The sequence below is a fragment of the Patagioenas fasciata genome, chromosome 4 (assembly GCF_037038585.1).
Source record: "Patagioenas fasciata isolate bPatFas1 chromosome 4, bPatFas1.hap1, whole genome shotgun sequence".
NCBI classification, from domain to species: Eukaryota; Metazoa; Chordata; class Aves; order Columbiformes; family Columbidae; genus Patagioenas; species Patagioenas fasciata.
In genome coordinates, this window is record NC_092523.1 from 28,011,032 (window position 1) to 28,031,224 (window position 20,193).

The 20,193-nt window shown below is 37.7% G+C and overlaps 1 protein-coding gene across 5 annotated transcripts in view; it reads right to left on the reverse strand.

Annotated features, from left to right (window-relative positions):
• The window catches only part of CORIN (corin, serine peptidase), a 143,256-nt gene that overhangs the window by 2,956 nt on the left and 120,107 nt on the right, over window positions 1–20,193 (reverse strand). For all 5 annotated transcript variants that reach the window (XM_071807457.1, XM_071807456.1, XM_071807455.1 and 2 more), the window contains 5 exons: window positions 8,951–9,073; window positions 6,772–6,821; window positions 5,078–5,252; window positions 1,832–2,103; window positions 32–165 (listed from right to left, as the gene is read on the reverse strand). In XM_071807457.1, coding sequence (XP_071663558.1) covers window positions 32–165; window positions 1,832–2,103; window positions 5,078–5,252; window positions 6,772–6,821; window positions 8,951–9,073 — 754 coding nt within the window. The remainder of the gene's footprint in view (window positions 1–31; window positions 166–1,831; window positions 2,104–5,077; window positions 5,253–6,771; window positions 6,822–8,950; window positions 9,074–20,193) is intronic.

Sequence of the window (20,193 nt, forward strand, 5' to 3'; positions counted from 1 at the left end):
GCTGTGTGCTCCTCCTTAGAGAGACACCCACCATGCAGGAGTCCACAGTGCCAGACTCGTAGCCAGCACACAGCATCCTGCTGGTGATGGGTTTCATGTCAAAGTAGGACTGGCATTGCTCTAAGGAAATGATGCGAACCTCTCCTTCTTGAAGCTTGAAAGGCACTGGAAAAACAAAACCAGAATTAGGCATTAAACTACACACACACACACACAAATACTTAGCTATGATGGCTCTTTGCGATATAACAAATATTTCGGATAGGTTACAAATATTACCTAAGATAGGTAGATGTATATGTATAATTACATGTATAAAATGCAAGAAGAGAAGAATGCCCCTTTAGCACAAAGTCAAGGTAGAAACAGGTGGGTTTTTTCACTGCTGCATCACATGATTGGTGACTGCCCTGCTCCTGAGCCAAGACCATAGGTGCTTCATTCTGGAGAAGGACCCAATACATGGGGACTGGTGTGACACATCGTTTATCATGGATTCGCACTGACAGGCTGCACAGGGAGTGCACAGGTATGTGACATGGTACGGGATTTGCAAGATCGGGGCAGCATTGGCTGGTAAACAGTAAAGGGAAGGAGGCGGAGGAGAGGTTTGACTCGTTCTGTGGCAACGTCTGCCTGTTTCTTGGTGTCTGTCATGGTAAAACTTGGTATAATCACAGCTATTTTGAGTTACATTTGGGTAAACTGGACTTAGAGAGTATACCAGGGAATCAGAATTCAAAGGTTATTGAAATTATTCTGGCGCATTCAGGAGACAATAAAGGACTTCTTCCTAGTCTAAACAGCTAACTGAGCTCAAATTCTAAGGCAAGTTGTTCAAGCTAAAGCATGAAGTGTTGTGTAGCCATGATGGGTTTTAATGCTTCGAAACATAAAACCATTTTCCACTTAGCAGTGGTGCAAAAGCATTCTTTGGGGTTTTGTTTTTCTGCTGTTACATAAAAGATATTTTTAGATGGGTAGAGCTGCTAGTTAACAGCCAGTCCCTCACATGTGCAATTTAATTTTTGCCACATGTCTGACGTGGCCACTAGAGGTGAAGTCCCACCTGAAACAGCACTGAAAGGAAATTCCCTTCTCCAGCATACAGAACAACAGCCTCCCCAGTAATTACCATAATAGTGAAGGGAGAAACACAACGGCTACAGCCTTAATAGGGTTGGGGTCAAGAGAATTTGTATATGGTGCATGCAGAATAGTTCTGTGTAAACAAAGATTTACAGAACACAACTGTTCTTGTCATGGGACCCAAGGATTGCAGTGGCCATAGAACAAGAAAACACACTAAGGTTCTGTTCAGAGACAAAACCAACACATGGTCGTGCCTGGATGAAATACATTGCGTCACATGCCCAAAGTGTGACACACAGCATTGATTCAAGAAAATGTTCATTCAGCCTGTATGCCTGTGCGTTTGGTGCCCTCCGCTTTCACTGAACTAAGAATGTTGCCCACCCTGCACTGATGATCTGATACCTTCTCAATACAGTTCTGAATACAAGCTAAACCAGTAAAATTATAACTATTTTCAGGTGACTTCCTTGACAGGACTTTCTAGATCCTCAACATTTTTGAAAATCAAGCTACTTGTCTAAATAATGATTAAGGAGCATAAATTCAGGCTGCTGATTTGAAAAAGCTAGGTTCTAGTCACAGCTAGATGCCTTCCTCAGTAATTACAGTTCTCTAGGATTTAATAAGGTCCAGTGATAGTATACACGGATAAAGCTTTGTAATGGGCTCACATATTTGATTAACTCAGTAGAAGGTTAACATATTTTTCCAAGAGTCCCAGAAATATTCATCTTACTTTTGTTGCCCATGTGTCCCCAGCCGGTGATGTAACAGTAGGTATCTGGCCGAACCAGCTGGTCCCTGCTGGGCAAGCAGACAGGTCTTACATAGCTTGTCTCATTGATATCCTCATCTAGTTCCACAATGCTGATATCATAGTCTACAACCGCTCTGTTGTAGCGTGGATGGAGGATAATGGTCTTCACTAGTCGGGTCTGCATGAAGCCTGACGGTTGATCAAGGTTGCTAATCCCAAACACTACTTTCCAAACAGCTGCATTTTCTCTCCTTTGGAAAAAAAAAAAAAAAAAATCAGAAATTTCAATCACTACCATTCTTTTAAGCTAAAATGCCAGAGAATTTTTTCTCCCTGACATTTTGCACATAGCACTTTGCAAAGCATTGCACATACAGATGCTGCAAATACTTGGGCATCATTACTTAGAGCTAAGATCTGAGCAACAAAAGACAATGCTTTCCATTTCCTTCCTGCCTGTTACCAAATGAATTACAGCTCACACCTTCAGAAGGTACGTAACCACCTATTAGTTGCTGTATTAAATGTGAAAGGCTCACATAATCATCCCTTGGATCCTGCCCAAGGCTTAAGCACCCTCCTTTGCTCACTGGTGGGCGCTTACAAGTTTCTCTGGGGTGGCAATATTGTTCAGCAGTATAGTGCTGACAGCAGCAAGTCTCGCTGAAGTCCCAGAGGAGTTTCAAAGAAGCAAGTCTGTTATGAAAACGAAATATTTTATGACTGCCATGGGAAAAGTCCCTTATTTATTGGGCACTCAGTCTATGCCCAAGCATACTTTCTATGCCTAACATCAAAAGTTGCTTTGATTTTTACAATTGTTTAAGACTCAGTAAATATACAAGATCACAAAATTGATACATATGATCCAAGTAGAAAGACTGAACTAGTGTCTGTTGCAACACATAAAAAAAATATAGAATTCCTGAAAGGCTTTGAGTGTGTAATGTCTTGACCATAACTGGTCACGGAATAAGTCACAGCTTCCTAATTAAGTCTGTGATCCTAAAAACCCACAAAAAAGTCAGCGTTATTCACAACTGATGAGAGTTCCATGTAACTAAGCACCTTTGACATGATCGAAGCTTAATCAAAGTAATGTAAAACAAACATGCAAAATTTCAGCTTCTTCACAATACTCAGTAGGATTGTAATTTCTATAATTTGTAAAGAGTTGGTTACTAAATAAGGAGTTGTTTTATCTCAAGAATTGCATGAAAATTCTTATATTTAAGACTGTAAATATTAGCACCATGATCAGTTGGTGAGTTTTCCCATAAAGTTACAAGGTTACAGGCTAAGAATACTCATATGCTATTGTGTTTATGAACATTGTAAAAAAAGCATTGCTCAGAGCAATGAGCAGTCACAGCCAGAATGTGTTGTCCTACAGTCAAGAAAAGAATGTCAATGTCTTGGATGCTTTGGTGCAATGAATTTCAGAATAATCTTGACAAAACTCTGGGGACTGTACTAATAAAAATAGCAAAGGACGCAATGTTTAACATAGCTCTTCTTATTTATGCCCTCGACAAGTATTCATGACTATTTGCATTAATACTTTCTGCTGCATTATTTTTACGTGCTCCTCACGTTTTATATCCCAAACTTCACATGAACTTCATAAAATACTTCACAAAACGAAGCATTTTGTCTAAAGCAATAGAGCACTTTAAAGATCTGTTTTAATTGTTGACTTATCTAGTCAGATTGGTAAATTTTTAAATATTTTATATCAAGAAAGCTTCATGGCATGAAGAATGATCTTGCTGTTGCTTTATCAAGCTATAGAAATGAAAAATGTAAAGATTTCAGGCCACTGGGAACACACCCTCCAATCTATTTGGAGAAGCAGAAGAAAAAAATATTGTAACTCCTCAATGAATTATTAAAGCAAAATATCTTAGTACGTTAAGACATTTAGAACACAAATGTGAAAGAGGCTGTTTGCACTTAATACTCTGAGCTCACACAGATATTGTGTAGCCCTAAAGGAGGGGTAAATTAACAGCTCCAAAATGTAGTGAGAGTCTTTCTGCATTTCACAAAAAAATTGAGAATTTTCACATTACAAATTTGTCAGCTTCTTTGTTTATCTTATCTAAGGAGAGAAATCTCTTACCCACGAAATTCAGTAGCAGTCCAATATTGCTGAAGGATCTACCTCTAAATCCCACCCTTTATTTTAGATCAACAGAAGAAATTCTTCCGAAGGTAAAGAAATATTCCAGCTATTGCTTAGCTTTATTTAAAAATAAATGGGGAAATAAGAGAAAATCCTACTGTAGGACCCAAAATCTGAGTTATACAATATTCTTGTTTGCATTATTCAGGTTTAGCACTCTGTTAGTTTAGAAGGAAGGTTACCTAGGTTACTCTTTTAAGTTTCTGTTTGACTTTTCTTCTCTCAGAATGGAATCAGTTCTTGAACATCCTTAGGGCTTGATATGATGTGATAGTCAGAACTGAAGTCTCACCAATGTAATTCCTCTAGCTTTTCCATCAATACCCTCACACTATCATCTGCCTGACATCTTCTGGCTTGGACAGAAAATCCACACTTTGCCCCATCACAAGTTCCATTGAGACCCAGGAAAAAAATATATGAAGAAATATCAGTTAAGTGACACTTGCTTACCACAGAATTTCTGCTGACTTGAACAGAAAGGTGTTCAGTGTAGTCTAAAATAATTTCCAGTGCACAAGTACCAATTTAAAGCAAAATTAAGCACTAATGACAAGTGCATAGCAGAAATGTATTTGCTAACTGTTAATATAGCAGAAAACACACATTTCAATTATCTTTAGAAACCCAATTAAAAATCTTCAGTACATGCCAAATGAAATGAGGTAATAAACTTCCCTCCAAAATCTGTGGTTCATTAAGAAGAAATGTTGGTTAGTATCAAAAAGCTGACAATGACAGCTGCAGGATTAGTGTTTTAGTCTTCTTCCTTTTCCTGTTTCCCACTGAAAGCTGGGGCATCTTCATTAAGCTTTCATCAGTAGAGACGCCAGGAACAAATAACAAAGCATGTGAAAACCTAAGCTGATGCTTTTTTATACCATTTACTCTCTTTTTTTAGTCTCTTAAAACCAGACCTCTCTGATCTGCCATTCTGCAGAGATCATCACCTACCCCAGTGAGTTTGGTAGAGGAGCAAGGACTTAGTAAGTCACACGTGCAAGTTTATACGAACAGTAAAACTGTCGGAGCCCTCTCACCCTTCAAAGCAGTGTGCTACCGTCAAGACCCATCTCTTTGCGATCAAAACGCAGCCACAAATGTGTCCACTTGGCTCACTCTGCAGAGAGCACTGCCACGGCCATCGGCCTGGGCGACTGGTCCTGCCACCAAGGATCCTCTTGTTCATGCGAGCAGCTGGGCGACGGCCGCAGTCTGGTGAGGAGCAGATGCAGAAGGGAGTTAATTGTTACCACAGAGGCAGCATGTACAAGACCTTCGGCAAGAAAACTGGGCAAGAAGGATATTATCAGCGTCATAAATTACACTGAACACTACAGTAAATGAAGTCATCAGCAACCACAGGGTAATATCAAACACATTGAGCCATTTTCATCCTTCTGTATATCAAAAGATTAGGTGTCCTGATGTTAACTTTGACTGGCTCAGCCTGAAATATAAACCGAGCTAAGTTTGGGATCCTGACTTCCCTTCTCTAAGGAGCTACCAGGCTGCCCCTGGGAAGGTTTTCTGGGTTTATGTCCCTGTCTTTCTGTCAGCTAACAATGTGTTTGGGCTATATCCATAAGAACTGCTTCTGGAAAATCTGCTCAGCAATAATAAGGCTTTTCTAAAGCCAGGTGTGGGGTGAACATCACACTGTTTGCTCAGCTACATGGCACTAAGCTTGCTTTGCCTGTGGAAATTACTAAAGGAGAATATTTGAAGACATTCCAGTACTCTGCCCACTCTACTTTATAAGCCACTTCCACTGGAAATTATACCAGATTCCCATCTGCCAGACAATTACTTTTCTGAAATAGTTAGCCCTTTACTTTTGTTTCACTTTATATCCTGGATCTGTAAGATGGCAGACTTATTAATTCTGTTTATACTCAGTCTGATTTAGAGAACAAAGGAACACCACCGGTTTCTGCAATTAGCCTCCCAAGGGAGGATATGCTGTCATTGCATATATCTGTGGGAATTTAATGGTAAAGAAATAAACTAGAACAATGGTTACTTATAACTTGTAATTTTTACTGAGTTCACTTCAGATGGCAAGGGTTTTAAGTGTACTTAATGCAACGTATGTTAGAAGGAAACACATTTGAGAGGCTCCTATGAGCTCTTCTTTCTGATAAGAGGAAGAAATGTTTTGATTTTTTTTTTTTTAATTTTAGTTTCACAGTTTTAGGTCATGCTTTGTGATTCCCTGTGTCGAACTAATTAATAATTTAAGTGTTCTTCAGCAAAGCTCTCCTTGTCCGTAGAACAGCAACTCATTGAAGAAGAAGAAATTCTGCATTTTTCAAACCACTTAAACTTGCACGATCTACTCTGCCTACAGACGTGGTCTGTAGCTTTCTACTTCAGGTTCTTTTGTCCACAACTAAACAGATCACAGCTTCAACTCGCAGGCAGATAGCCTGCTAACCACTCTGGTGGTAAAGGACATTTTCAGCAGGAACTTTTACCAAATTTTTGAAACCTGACTGCTGGGAAAATTCATTTTGTGGGAGCAGGACTGAGCTACTGCAATAAACAGCCTTGTAGGCAAAAATTAAGAAAAGCTGATGAAAAAAGAAGGGGAGGGGGAACCCACAACACAAAACTGGATATCACGTAAGTCTAGTCAAATTTCAGAAAGATTCTGCCCTAAACATCTCCAATTGTTTAAGTAGTTTAACACATCTTGAAAAACATTTTTGTTTTATATACATTTCTTTCTTACCTTCTTTAGTGCAAAAGAGAGCCACTTTGCTTCTGCTTTGACACAGCTGTCTAAATATTGAAACAAGAACATGGTGGAAATCTCAATTAATTGATGTAATTTGCAAATCAGCACAGGTATTGTACTCGTTGTGAACCAGCTGTTAAAAATTCCCCCAAACTGTAAAAAGAAACACAAGGAGCTTCTTATGGCAGATCATGCAGCATCTGCCTGGAGATAATTCAAAATATTAGTTCAGCTTTACAATGCATTTCACGAGCGGGTGCTGCATATTTTGCAGACTACCTCGCTCTCTGGGCACCGATCCAGCTCTGAAGTCTTAATTTATGGCACCTGAAAGCACAGAAGTCACCATTCTTCCTTCCTTATAGCTGAAGGATAGAGTCTTCTTTGAAATACCTTTGATAACAGATGATCCTTCATGCCCTAAAAGTTTGGGTGATTTGAAAATATTCAGGAAGCTTGCAAAAGAAAGTATTAAAACAACAAAAAGTTATCATTTCTGTTGAAAATTTTCAGATGAGAGAAAAGTGATTCTTTCTCAAAGAAAGATCCTTGTCAAAACAGAGAGCACCATTGCTCAGCTAGCTGGCTGCCTTTTTACTTCCACTGCTTCTTTATTCCTACCATATACGAGCTTTTCTGATGCAGATGCAGAGCTATATTAGACTGGATACACAGACTAACTCTTCCCCAGGTAAGTCTTTGAAGGCTGTAATGTCAGTACATAGGCAGTATCTTTAAAACTGCAACCACCTAAAAAGAGGCTACATGTGATTTTAAGCCCTAGATACTGATGTGGATACAATAACAGAGTGCCAGCAAGCACTGGATCTGCGATTTGACCAGACCTCTGTTCCTTACATTGCATTTGCCCCGGTCATGTACTATGCAAATCAGCCTACATTCTGTTCCTGGAAACACAGACCATGAAGTTCTGTTTCTCGAGACAGATGACCAGTTTCAGGAAAGAAAATTCTGTGTACAATTTTGAGGCACATTTGTGGTCCATAAAAAATATATACACAACATAACTGAGACCAGACACATTCATGTTTCACACTTGTTTCTTTGATTTATCAAACAGACAGCTCTAAAGGAAAAAACTTTAAGCTTTCATGTGTGCGTAGTCTGTGCTGTGCCATTCCCTCTTATCCAAACTTTATGAGACTCGTGGTGTATTTGTTAGTTCTTGCCCAAGTTCCCAGTAGTCCAAGAGCCTCACAGCTCCTTTAAAGATACAATATACTCCACAACACAGACATTCTACATGGTAAAGTTGATCAGATGAATGCACCTAGAGTGCAGGGCTTGGGAGCAGTTCCCAGCTCCTGGGCTTGCCTTGGCTTCATGTTGGGAAGAGACTAAATGCACATTGTCCCCCTGTGCAATTTGGTTTACACTAGAAAGCAAGCCAGTGCAGGAAGTGCGGCAGGCCCTCCAGTGGGGTGACTGGGAGGTGAATGTGGGGTGCACGTGATCGGCAGCACATGCCCAGGCAGTGAGAGCCATCTGCACAGGATGCCTGATGCAGCCAAAACAAAACCAGCCTCACTCTTCATGCGAGGCCTTAAATTTCTCACTTCTTGTTACCCATCTTCTAGACTCGGCGAGACATCTGTTCCTACATATTATTTTCATCTCTGTAATAGCTTTATCAATAATGCTCATTACTGATATTTTCTCTCCTTTAACTTGTACTTTGGGTGAAACCAGGTTTTTTGCTGCTAGATCTTATAACTCGTAAGCTCCAAATCCATCCCTTCACACGTATTTCCTAACAGACCACTTTGAAACATGGCAAAGTACTTCGACATTTCTGCTTTGCACTTCACTGACTGAACAGAATATGATTGTGGACCTGTCTTTGCACCTGGTCACCACCTAAGGTGTTTATTCTTGTATTACTCTAGAGAAAAGCCTTTAGACACTTTTAGGCTAGTGGAATGAGACAGTAAAAAAGGAAAAGAGTCAAAAAGAAATTTTTTTAGTATCAGGCATCATCCTGTAATGGCTCTTCTTCTAGATGAAGAAACAAAAAAAGAATGTAAATCAATGGGGATTTATACACAGATATCTTGGAAGAAAAAGAGCTTACCAAAGGGAGTTTGTCATCCTCTATTGATAAGTGACTACCCACAGCAGTGAAATAAATCCCATTTACCTGTTACTTACTTACCCACTCACTAGAAGCGCATGTAAAGTGGAGGCATTTTTATTCTTCCAGTCTGAGTGCAGATTCAGCCATTTTTGATGCTGCGTCTCCTCATTGTCTATTACAATATCTGTTTTGGATGGTCCTCTGAAACAAATGATAGACATTTGTTTCTATGTTACAATTATGACAGTGAAGCCGCCCTAATGCCTCCTGTTTGCTCCAAAGATACACAGCTGAATGTTTTGTCAAAACCATGTGTGGCAGAATCATAGTTTAGTTATGGGAATGCAATCACCCCAGGAAACATGACCAGCTAACTTATTACTATCACTCATGAGTGTTTTCTGACAAAAACCAGAACTGAAATTGGGAACAGCAAGAGCCTTCTGGTGGCATTTACTGTAGTGCATACACTGACACAGTGTTTCCACAGTTTCTTGCCTCCAAAGATACAGAAAATAGATCTTCATATGTAGAAGACGTAAAAGTAAAAATACTTCTTACATTCCTCTATTTGGAAAACCATTAAAATTCAACAGTAAAGACCAGCCTGATTCTTGCTAATAATACTTGACAGTATCTCTAAGTCCAAGCTGTCTGCTTTGCAAAACAGAACAAGTCACAGGTGGCGATGTCAAACCTTTCCTGCAGCAAATTAACAGGAATACGAAAGTAAGAAAGAATGTTCCATCAGGAGATATTTTCATATACCCAATTCCTTAGTTTAGTTATTGCCTGATAGACTTAAGCCACTGAAGAAATTGCTAAAGGAAAAAAAGAGTGTACTTTTTAGATGGCTTTACAAGCCATGCACCTTTCCAGCACAGAACCATCCATGATTGGCCATCAATCCCTGTCAATGAGAAGGATTTTCAAGGACTGCTCTCCTGACATTGGTCGTAGGCCAATGAGAATGAGGAAAGTTCAGAAAAAATGTGATGTGTCCTAAAACTTGCCTCTGAACCCAGTCTCTCATGGCAATACCTAGTAATATCAGCGAGGTTATTAGTTTGCCTTTAAGCCCAATTTTGAGTATTAACTATATGTCTTTTTAAATATTTACAAAATATTCACAAAAGTGCAGCATTCTTTATCTACTTGATTGCATAAATTAACAAAGATCAAAGAATTCTGGTTTATGGTAAAGTTGTCAGTGCAACCATATGGAAATGTTTTCAACAGGTCTGGCAGAGTTAACTATGCTCTGAGGTCACAGCCCTGGGTTCTGCCTGTTACATGACTTATTTTTCAGAACCTTCTCTGGGCATATTAAGCAAATATCATTCCATGATCTACTACCCAGAACGTACAGGCTGATAATAACATGCATGGCTGTATTTTTTCCTCATTTAGAGAACACTGTTCACTGAAATACAGAGCTTTCTTCCTCAAAGCCTGCTTTTAGCAAGCACATTAAACTCTCCTCTCTTCATTTCCATTATTTGCTTGTTTCCCACCAAACATACACAAACTTTTTTTTTCCTTAAGATGACGTTCTGCTTTATGATCTTTTTTGAACAATTACGTTCACCACTTCCTAACTGTGTACAGTCATATTTTATGTAGTTGTAAACACCGTCTGATCTATAAAATACGTAACTCAAAAATGTACAGAAAGGTGCAAATATCAAGCCACCTGATGGTTCCAAATCTATGGTATCCCAAATACCAGATTATTTTGCTGAAACCTGCAGTTCTGAATTACTGTTTGTGATGCTATAATCATCATTAGGCAAACACGAACTTCTAAACCATGGCAATAACCTACAAGACACTTAAGCATTTATGAAATTTTATATTACGCTTAGTAAAATTAAGTCTATGCCTTTTTTCCTTGGTGGTCACAGCTTGATATAACACACATGAAACCGGTATGCCCTAATTTATGTATTTAGAATGCCTTCTATAAACATTTGTAGTGTTCTCCCCCTTGATGATGTGTATAGAAGGTTTTCCTTCAGATAGGCAATGGCCACCACTCATGTCTTTTAATCTATTTTAATTAGAATTAGCCAGAATAAAGGGAACTTAAGAGCCTCATTTCTAGCTGAAGAAAGCTGGAGACAATGGTTAGCATTTGTGTAGAGAGCAGAGCATACTGGGAATTGCCAGAAAATGAGAGACCACAGGCTAAAAATGTTAGAGGAGGGCTAAGGACTTGGGCTGGTGTGAGCTTTTGGGTCTGAGACTTCCAATGTGCAGGGAGGGGCTGATGTGCCAGGACTGTGCAAGACACCATGGACTGTAAAGCACTCAGAGGAAAGAAGAGGGGTAGAGCAACGGGGACTCATTTTAGCCAGACCCATCCTGTGCTCCACAAACACATCTGTCAGCACATTCTACTTGGCCATTCTTGGGGCTGTAGCAAACAATTTTTCTGTGGACACACTCTAAAGAAAAGGGAAGAAGGATCTTTCAAAGGACAGAGCCGTGTCAACTCAGGGTGTGTAATTTCTTCATAAGAATGTTTTGCCTAACTAAGTTTCTTATAGACTCCAACAACAAGGCTATAGCGGCTAATTACTTTAAGACATCAATCTACCTCTTTGAATTTGAAATTAGCTCTCATGCAAATTTTTTATTTTAGTTGCCAGCTGAAGCTGATGTAGATTAAGTGCGGCCATATGTAATATCTTTTCAAGATTTCAGGCAAGCCAAATAAAGAACCTTTTTTATTAAACACTTTCAGAATACTTTTTCACTCCTTTCAAGTTTTCTTCTTTGGTGTTTGTGGTTTGTTTGGTTTGGGTTTTGCTGTTGTTGGTGGGGTATTTCTGGTTGGTTTGTGGGGTTTTTTTTCTGTTTGTGTTCTGGTTTGGTTTGGTTTGGTTTCATATCTGGTGCATATAACAGAACAGCTTTGTTCATAAAGTCAGTGTTGATTTTAGATTAATGCTTTTAATTATTACCTGTATTGAAACAATAAGCAAAATGGTACTTGTTGACTGAAACCATATATACCTGGAACACAATGTGCAGCTTTGAGGCCCCTCGATTTAAGGGGATACTCAGAAACTGGAGAGGGTCATGCAGATGGCTTTCAAATTTTCCAGGCACCTATGGCACCAACACACAAGGAGAGGTAATGAGGGATCTGGACTTGTTTACTCTTGTGAACAGGAAGCTAAGGAAAAATTCAATAGCAACGTGCAACTATTTGAAGAGGAGTTAAAAGGTAACGGAATTGAACTTTTCTCAGTAGTGTCTGCATGGTAAAACAAGGGGAAATGTCCTAGAGTTGCAGTTTTGGAGACTGACTGCAGATGAAAGGAAATACTTTTTTACGAGGAAGGTGGAGTAGCCCTGGAACAGAGAGACTCTGGAATCTCAATCCATCAAGATTCAAAAAACTTGGCCAAGCAAAGCAGTGGTGTGATAGTCCTGCTTCAAGTGGGAGATGGGCTAGATGTTCTCCAGATGTCTGTTGCAATGAGGATTTTATGACTGCTGCATAGTACAAATACACTGTAGCAACCAGTACCTGTACTGAAGAGCTTAATCATAAAAAGGCTACCAGTTCCTAGAACAGATTTTTCACACATAATAGCATCCTTTAACATTACAGTACAGTCACTGAAATATCTACATCACTTAAGTAGGTTTGTTAGTGATATCTGCAAACATTTGTCATCCATACCATGGTACCGATAATGCATGCTGTTTGAGTGGCGATCTTCGGTCCAGATTTTCCATCAGGCTTTCAAAATAACCTACGAATCTTACCTGAATCCACATGACTTTATAACATCTCATGGTGCTATTTGGATGGAACCATTTGAGTACTGAAATCTTACTGTAAAACCCCTGGGGTTCTAAGAATCTATTGCTGAACAGACCACAAAAATTTAACAGTCTCATGTGTCTCATATTAAATATCTACAGTAAATCTTTATATCCAAAAGAACTATGCTAAAGCTTCTGCGCTCAAACCACTCAAATGAATACACATTAGGGTGCCTATAGTCTTAGTCTATGGACTTCTCCAAGACTATATCAAAAGTGCCATTGTGGAGTAAATGTACAACAGATGCACAACAAACACCAGTGTTTCATGATTTTTTTCCCGACTACATTTAAAGTGATAGAAATACCATGCCTAGTGGTAAAAGACAAGTAGGTCTTTCACTTTTATTTTCATTAGGTCCTATGCACTGTTGAAGAATAAAATGGGGTTAGGACCTATGAAAAAAATCTTTCCACAACTCTTTACTGAACAGTTAATCCAAACAGTTAACTATCAGTCAAAAAGAATCTGACAAGGCCATCTGATCCACTCCCCTAATCCAAAATAAGATCAACTTTATTTAAATTCTCTCTTACCAGTTTTGGTTTGCACTGTTGGAGATGCACTGATGGAGAATCCACAGCATTTCCAGGCAATATGTTCCAGAATTTCCAGTAGATATTTTATTTCTAATGTTTGTTCTAAACGTTCTTACCTGTCATGTAAGTTCATTACTTCTGTCTTATTTCCACTGGAAACAAAGATCAGTTTATTCCTCGCCTCTTTGCAGCAGCCTTTTACACATTTGAAGGCTCCTATACCTCCCTGCCCCTGACTGACCACCCAACGTTTTCAACCTTTCTGCGCAGACTATGCTCTCTAGGTCTCTGGTCATTCCTCCTGACTTATTCTGAACTCTGAATTGTTACTGATAAACATATTCTGCCATTAAGACTGTATACTTCTGTAATTATTTGTTGATAATGGGAGCTAGTCAACTAGTTTGTAAATCTCTGCATCTTCTTCTTTTTCTCTTTTTAGTGAAAGATGGCATAACTAACATCTTTCAGCCTTATGCACCCATTCTCCCCAACTTCTCAAAACTACTGGATACCATTATTGGTGCCCATAATGGAGATCTGCCATAGCCATAAATCTTAAATGCTCCTGGATGAATTTCAGCAAAAGTAGCTACTTGGAAGAGCAGTGTATAACTTATTATTTTCTTACTCTAGCCCTAATTCTTAGGTCTTTGCCATCTTGAAAACATAATATGTTTTGCTGCCATTTCTTTGTGCTTTTGTTTGGGGTTGTTTTGCTTTGCTTTTTTTTTTTTTTTTTTGCTTAATATCCCTGTCTTTTCTGATTCTTTCTGCAGATACTTAGGTTGTTCTACATTAGTTCTTGTAAGCTTGAACTACATCTCCAGTCTCTCTCAAATTCCACTTCACCTTCAGTTCACTGTTCAGCTGGTGCCTCAGTTGAGTCAGTCTTGCTGCTTTACAGAAAGATGTCTGCTAGATCTAATGAACATGAAAGAGTACTTATAATTCTAACATATCTAACTTCTTCAAGAAGTTTCCTTTAAGGTAATTTAAGAAGAAAAGTTATTCAATGATTCTACAAAATCAGTCACTCAAAAAATCAGAAAGGAGAGACATTTTAATCTGCAATAGCGCATACATCTACTCAAGTAGGAAAATCTAACTAAGATTTTAGTTTTTCAAATTTCAGTTTAAAAATAAGAATATTCCTTTAATACATTTGATTTCAAGCTATGAATTCCCTTATGTGTGTTTAAGAGAGGGATTTTTAGAATTAATAAAGAAAAATATAACCCAGTCTGTTTTCTACCTTGTAAATGTTCTTGCAATGTGGAAAAGTAATGTTTAGGGTAACTTCATTATATAAGTTGTACAATAGAAATATTAAAGAAATAGTTTTGCAAGCATTCTAGCCTGCTACCTGCTGATCACTGTGCACAACAGTCCAAGTCTGTAGTATAGTTTATAGTGAGCTACAAGAAACATTATGACTTGCATACTGAACCAGTACTAAATAAATAAATTTTAAAAAGGCAAAATAGAAAGCAGGGGCTAATTTTAAATTTTGAAGTTAATATTCATCATTAAAAGTAACATAATTTGGGATACACCTGTACAGCAATAGTTTTAGTACAACATTCTTGCTATTCCATTGAGGAAAACTCTCTCAAATGTATTAAATTGCAAGTTTAGAATAAAGTATAATGCATAAACTGGATTCCTCTCCCTTCAAAGTAACAGTAACATCCCTCTGTTCAGCTTCTATTGTTTCAAGCCTCATGTGACAACAGCCTTGAAAAAGGAAGCCTTGTGTTACTCCAGAAGGTAATGAATATCGTGTGTAGAGGGACTAATATAAAACAAATTAGGCTTATTTCAGAGCTGCAACAATGTCTATTTCCTGTCTGTACTTACTTACTTGTTAAGATATTTCTTGGTCTTGAGCAGAATTCTATAAAGCCATAGAATATAGAGTAAAAGATCAAAACCTTGATTTTAACAGCATTGAAATCAGAGTCATCTCTAATTTTAATGGAGACATAGAAAATGAAAATTAAAAAGATTCACAGCATTGACAGAAAACTAAAATATATATTATTAAACAGTTCTTAAAAGTTTTGGTGGATAGCAGGTAATCACTGTGATATTTCTAGGTTTCAAAATGCCTACAGTCTGAAGTCCTGACTGGCAGACTACTCAACCCTTTCGAGAATCAGTTAACATGTAATTATGCTAAGAAACTTTTATATGCTTGCTTTTTTTTTGTCATTTAAGTCTCTGTAAGTTATAGGATTCTTAAAGTATGCTTTTATAGCTAAACTTTAAAAAGACCATTTTGGGTCATCTGAATTTAAAACTTCAGGTCAGATACAGATTTTCTTAGCTGGAAGTCTTAATCCAACATCAAATTAAATGTAAAAGTCCTTCATTTACAGTTAATTAGCTTTTAATTTTAAAAACATGAAGGACCCATTTCAGAGAAAATACTGTTTTGAATAAAATTTTAAGAGTTTAGTTTTAAAAAGTTGAAAAAAATAACTTGACTTTTCAACCTTTGTTCACCCTGCTGAAACTAATCATTGAATTTGAACAAAATTCACTGTTATTTTTGTTCAGCCTCATCCTTTACAGAGTTATCGTTCACTAAGAGATACTTCCATAGTTCTACTGGTAAAAACACATTAGCCAAAAAAAAAGCCATTTCAACTTGCAGATTCCAGAATGAATTTTCAGGACTGACAGATTTAATATCTGTTTAGTGTTAAACTGAGTAAATTTTTTTTTCAAGCCCCCAGGAGAAAAAAAAAGGGTTTCATACTGCCATTGGTACAGGCTGTGACGTAAAACAGTTTGAAAAAGGATCTGTGATCAATCATTAGAATAAGAACATTTCTTTGGTTGCCAGTATTCATGTGTCTTTGTTTCTCTCAGTCAATCACAGGATCACAGAATGGTTGAGGCTGGAAGGGACCTCTGGAGGTCTTCTGGTCCAAGTCCTCTTAGTCAAGCAGGGCCAGTTACAACCAGTTGCCCAGGAGCATATTCAGACAGCTCCAAGGTTGTTGGAGATACAAAATCGCTAATAACAATTATCTCTTTACTTAAAGAAAGTAATCTATCCAATCATGGAGCTAAAATGTGTTCTATGAGGTAAGTGGCCATACACTTAATGATTCTTTAAAGCAGTTAATGGGCACAAACTGAAGCATAGGAGGTTCCGTTTAAACATGAAAAGAAACTTCTTTACTCTGAGGGTCCCAGAGCACTGGAAGAGGCTGCTCGGAGAAGCTTTGGAGTCTCCTTCTCTGGAGACATCCAAGACCCACCTGGACACATTCCTGTGCAATCTACTCTAGGTGAACCTGCTACTGCAGGTGGATTGGACTAGATGATCTCCAGGGGTCCCTTCCGACCCTAACCATTTGCCCAAAGCCTTGTCCAAATAATTATATTTTAAACTACATATGCACATGAAAGATGAGCTATAAACTATCAGATTTAATCTAATACAACTCTCAGACACTGATTAAAGTCTACATATTTTAACATTGTTTTGCAGTTGCTCAAAATTACTAAAACACTCTACCACATCTACTACAGCTTGTAATGTTATTTTTACTAAATTTTATTTGGTACAGTTATTTGCTGCTGTTCTTAAAATAAATGTAATCTGAAGAATTCACTATTTTGCTAAATCCTCTAAAGATTTAATAGAACACACTGCTGCCATGGACAATGTCAATATATTCACGGTAGGTTACGCATATTTTACATTCTGGTGAGGGGGTCTAGAAATCCAGATGGAATTACTGAGTTCAAATACTTAATATTTGGCATGGTATTTGATTTACTCGATGCCATCTTTGCTCTTGGAGAAAACAGATTAGGTTAAATTCAGAAATTCAAATTTCTAATATGGGTAGGACAGAAATATCCGATTTTTTTTTGTTTGTTTGTTTCTGTGATGCTTTGAAGCAAGTAAGACATTAAATTAAACTTGCATTATTTCTGTTGCAGAGTTAGTTAGAAAATAATAAGAAAATATAATAATTCATGTGAGAACAAAAGATTATTGGAGCTTGACTGCTCAGTTGTCAAATATTACTAAAGAACTTTGTACCAGAAAGAGAGAGTGAGGAAGTATTAGGAGAGACAAAAAGACAGGCAGCAACAAGAGACTGGCCTTTCACTTACACAACTGTACACACAGTAGATGCCATGGCAGAGGAAAGAAGGAAAAGGAGCTCCCTGTTTTGGCACGGCCACCAAGAAAGGGAGCAGCAGCAGCAGAAGGTAGCAGAGCTTACTGCAGATTTTTATAAACAAATAACTTGGTAGAGCTGTGATTTTATGCTGATACTGTTAGACCTGAACAAGCAGACTTGATAAAATTCCCCTGTTCTCTGCTGGGTACAAGCTGCTGAAGTTTATCACTATTACATTTGTTATCTCATTCCAGTGCAGGAAAGACAGACAAACTCTTCCACTACATTGCCATAGAGTAACAGAACAACTCCACTAGCTTCCGGTTTTGTCAAATTTCAGATCTGAGCAAACTGGGGGTTTATGATCAACATTCCAACAAAACCAAAACAAAACTAAAAAAAAGTGGACTTCAGAGGATAGGAAAATGGTTTTCTACAATTAAACCTCAAGATGAATCTACAGTCCTCTATCATAAAGTTCTGAACCCACACAGTGTGCCCATCCATCAAGCAGCACAGCCTCTGCAGCACACGCTAGGATGTAATTAATCCTTGATCTGAGACACAGATGGTGATTCCTACTCTGTTCTCTACCTGTGTTAGCAGGAACCTAATTGCCAGCGACATGCTTTACTCTATCTAAATCCGGGACACAGTCAAAGGCCCCTGAACAAAACTATTTGTCCTGAGATGAACAGGGAAACACAAGAACTGCTAAGAACACACACTACATAACAAGCAATAGCCATCACCAGTGCAAAGGCTTTCAGACAATGCTTGGAACTTGCACAGTCTTCTGTGCTGTTGCACCATGCATCACACAATATGTTAGGTTGTGCTGTGAAAAACTAGAGAAACAGATCATCTGTGGAATTAGACTTGACCAAAAGCCTGGAAAATCACTTGAATTTTGTGCAACAGGCAGAACAGAATTATCTTTAATGTTGCTTCAGAAACAATGCTTATACCTCCCAAATAGACAGACTGATAGTCTGTAAAATGTGTTACCGCTATCAGCTAAATTAACCCAAATTTAATCACTGTCATTGAATTATCTTCATTTTTTTCAGAATAATTTAGACCGAAGAATTAAAAATATCTAAAAGCTGTTAGAAGGACATTGCTTTTATATTTTAAACATTACCATATTACATAGCAATTGGGAAGTGTCATTTGGGAAAGCACCAGACACAGTGAGAAAAAATAGTTTGCAGAGCTTTACAGAAAATAAAAGTACCATATGCTGCCAGTCATTGTAATTCCGGGTCTAAAGTATTAAGAAGTCTCAACTTTGATATCTTATGTGCACCATTTTTCTCTAAGAATAAACAAGAGAACTATTAAATCAAAATCAAGTATCGCGATAAGTCATTATTAAAGAAATCTTCATAGCCACAGAACTATGTTCTGTGTTATATTGTGCACAGAATTTCTATATTCACAACTTCAATTTTCTGAAGGAGTAAAATGAAGTATTTCCCATTGGGAATAGCTGAAGAAAAGCACTGCTTAAAAAAAGTTGGGTTGGGTTTTTGTTGTTTTGTTGTTGGCTGTTTTTTGTTTTCATTTTGGTTTGGGTTTTTGTTTGTTTGTTTGTTTTAAAAAATAAAAAGTATTTTTTTCATCATTATTTGAGCTCTATGCAATATACAGTCTAATTTACCTGTACCCTTACTGCTGACTGAAGATAGCTTATTAAATACACTAATGTTATCAACCTCACATTCAGACTTTCTTGTCATTGTAAGTCAAATAAATGGTGTATACAGGACATAACGGCTAACAGATGAAGTTTATGACTTTAGATCAGATTTCGCAGTTGCATGAAAACTCCAGTTTATCATTCAGTTTTCCACTTCACCATACAGAAAATGTTACCCTCTGTGACATTTTCACCGAACCCCTATGCAATGTTAAGAGGAGAATGAAATAATTATATCAACTCAGTACTCCTTTTTGAAATTAGTTCTAGTGAATGGTTTATAAACTCTTTTTTGTATTGATCTTAAAAGCTAATTTACTGTGGTTTTGGCAGTGCTACTTCACAAAAACTTGGGGAATGGCGAAGAATATCAAGTTTCAGGTGACTGACAAAAATCAGGCATTAGGAAAAGGAAAGACAAACACTACTTCGGTTTTCTGAAGTGCTGCCAGGAAGATTTAGAAACAAGTATTGAATCAGACTGAAGCTGTAGACTTCAGATTGGAACTGGAATTTCCCACTGCTCTTCACACAATCACCTGTCACTACAAAAAAGGATTTGTAGAAAAATTGATTTGTAGAATATCTTCCCCTGCTAGAAAAAGGATTTGTGAGATTTAAGGATTATTGGGTCTCATACGTTTCTTGAAGGTGATAGGATTGATAACATCTGTTAGGAAGCCTCAGTGAAGAAGCAGGAAGGTGTAAGTTTCTATTCATGCTCATTTCATTTGAAAAAAGGAAGGAATCAACAGGTCTTGTGATAATTTATTAACTTTTTCATTTTCCTAGCAGCAAGTATCATAGGAAAGTTAAGCAAATTTTATGTTAGGACTATGAGACTGAAATATTAAGAAGGAAAACATTATGAATGTTAAGACCATCAGTTTATTCTTAGGCAGTGTAGTTGTAAAAGCAGTAGCTATTTTTTGAAGGTATTCAATCTTATTAGGGTGTTATATAAACCATAAAGGTAATATAATTATTATTTAGATATACTAAATTAGCTAGAGGAGTACAGGACTGTTGTGTAAGAATGACAGGGACTCCATTCAGTACAGGTGGTCTTGGATTCAGGGCCTTTGCTA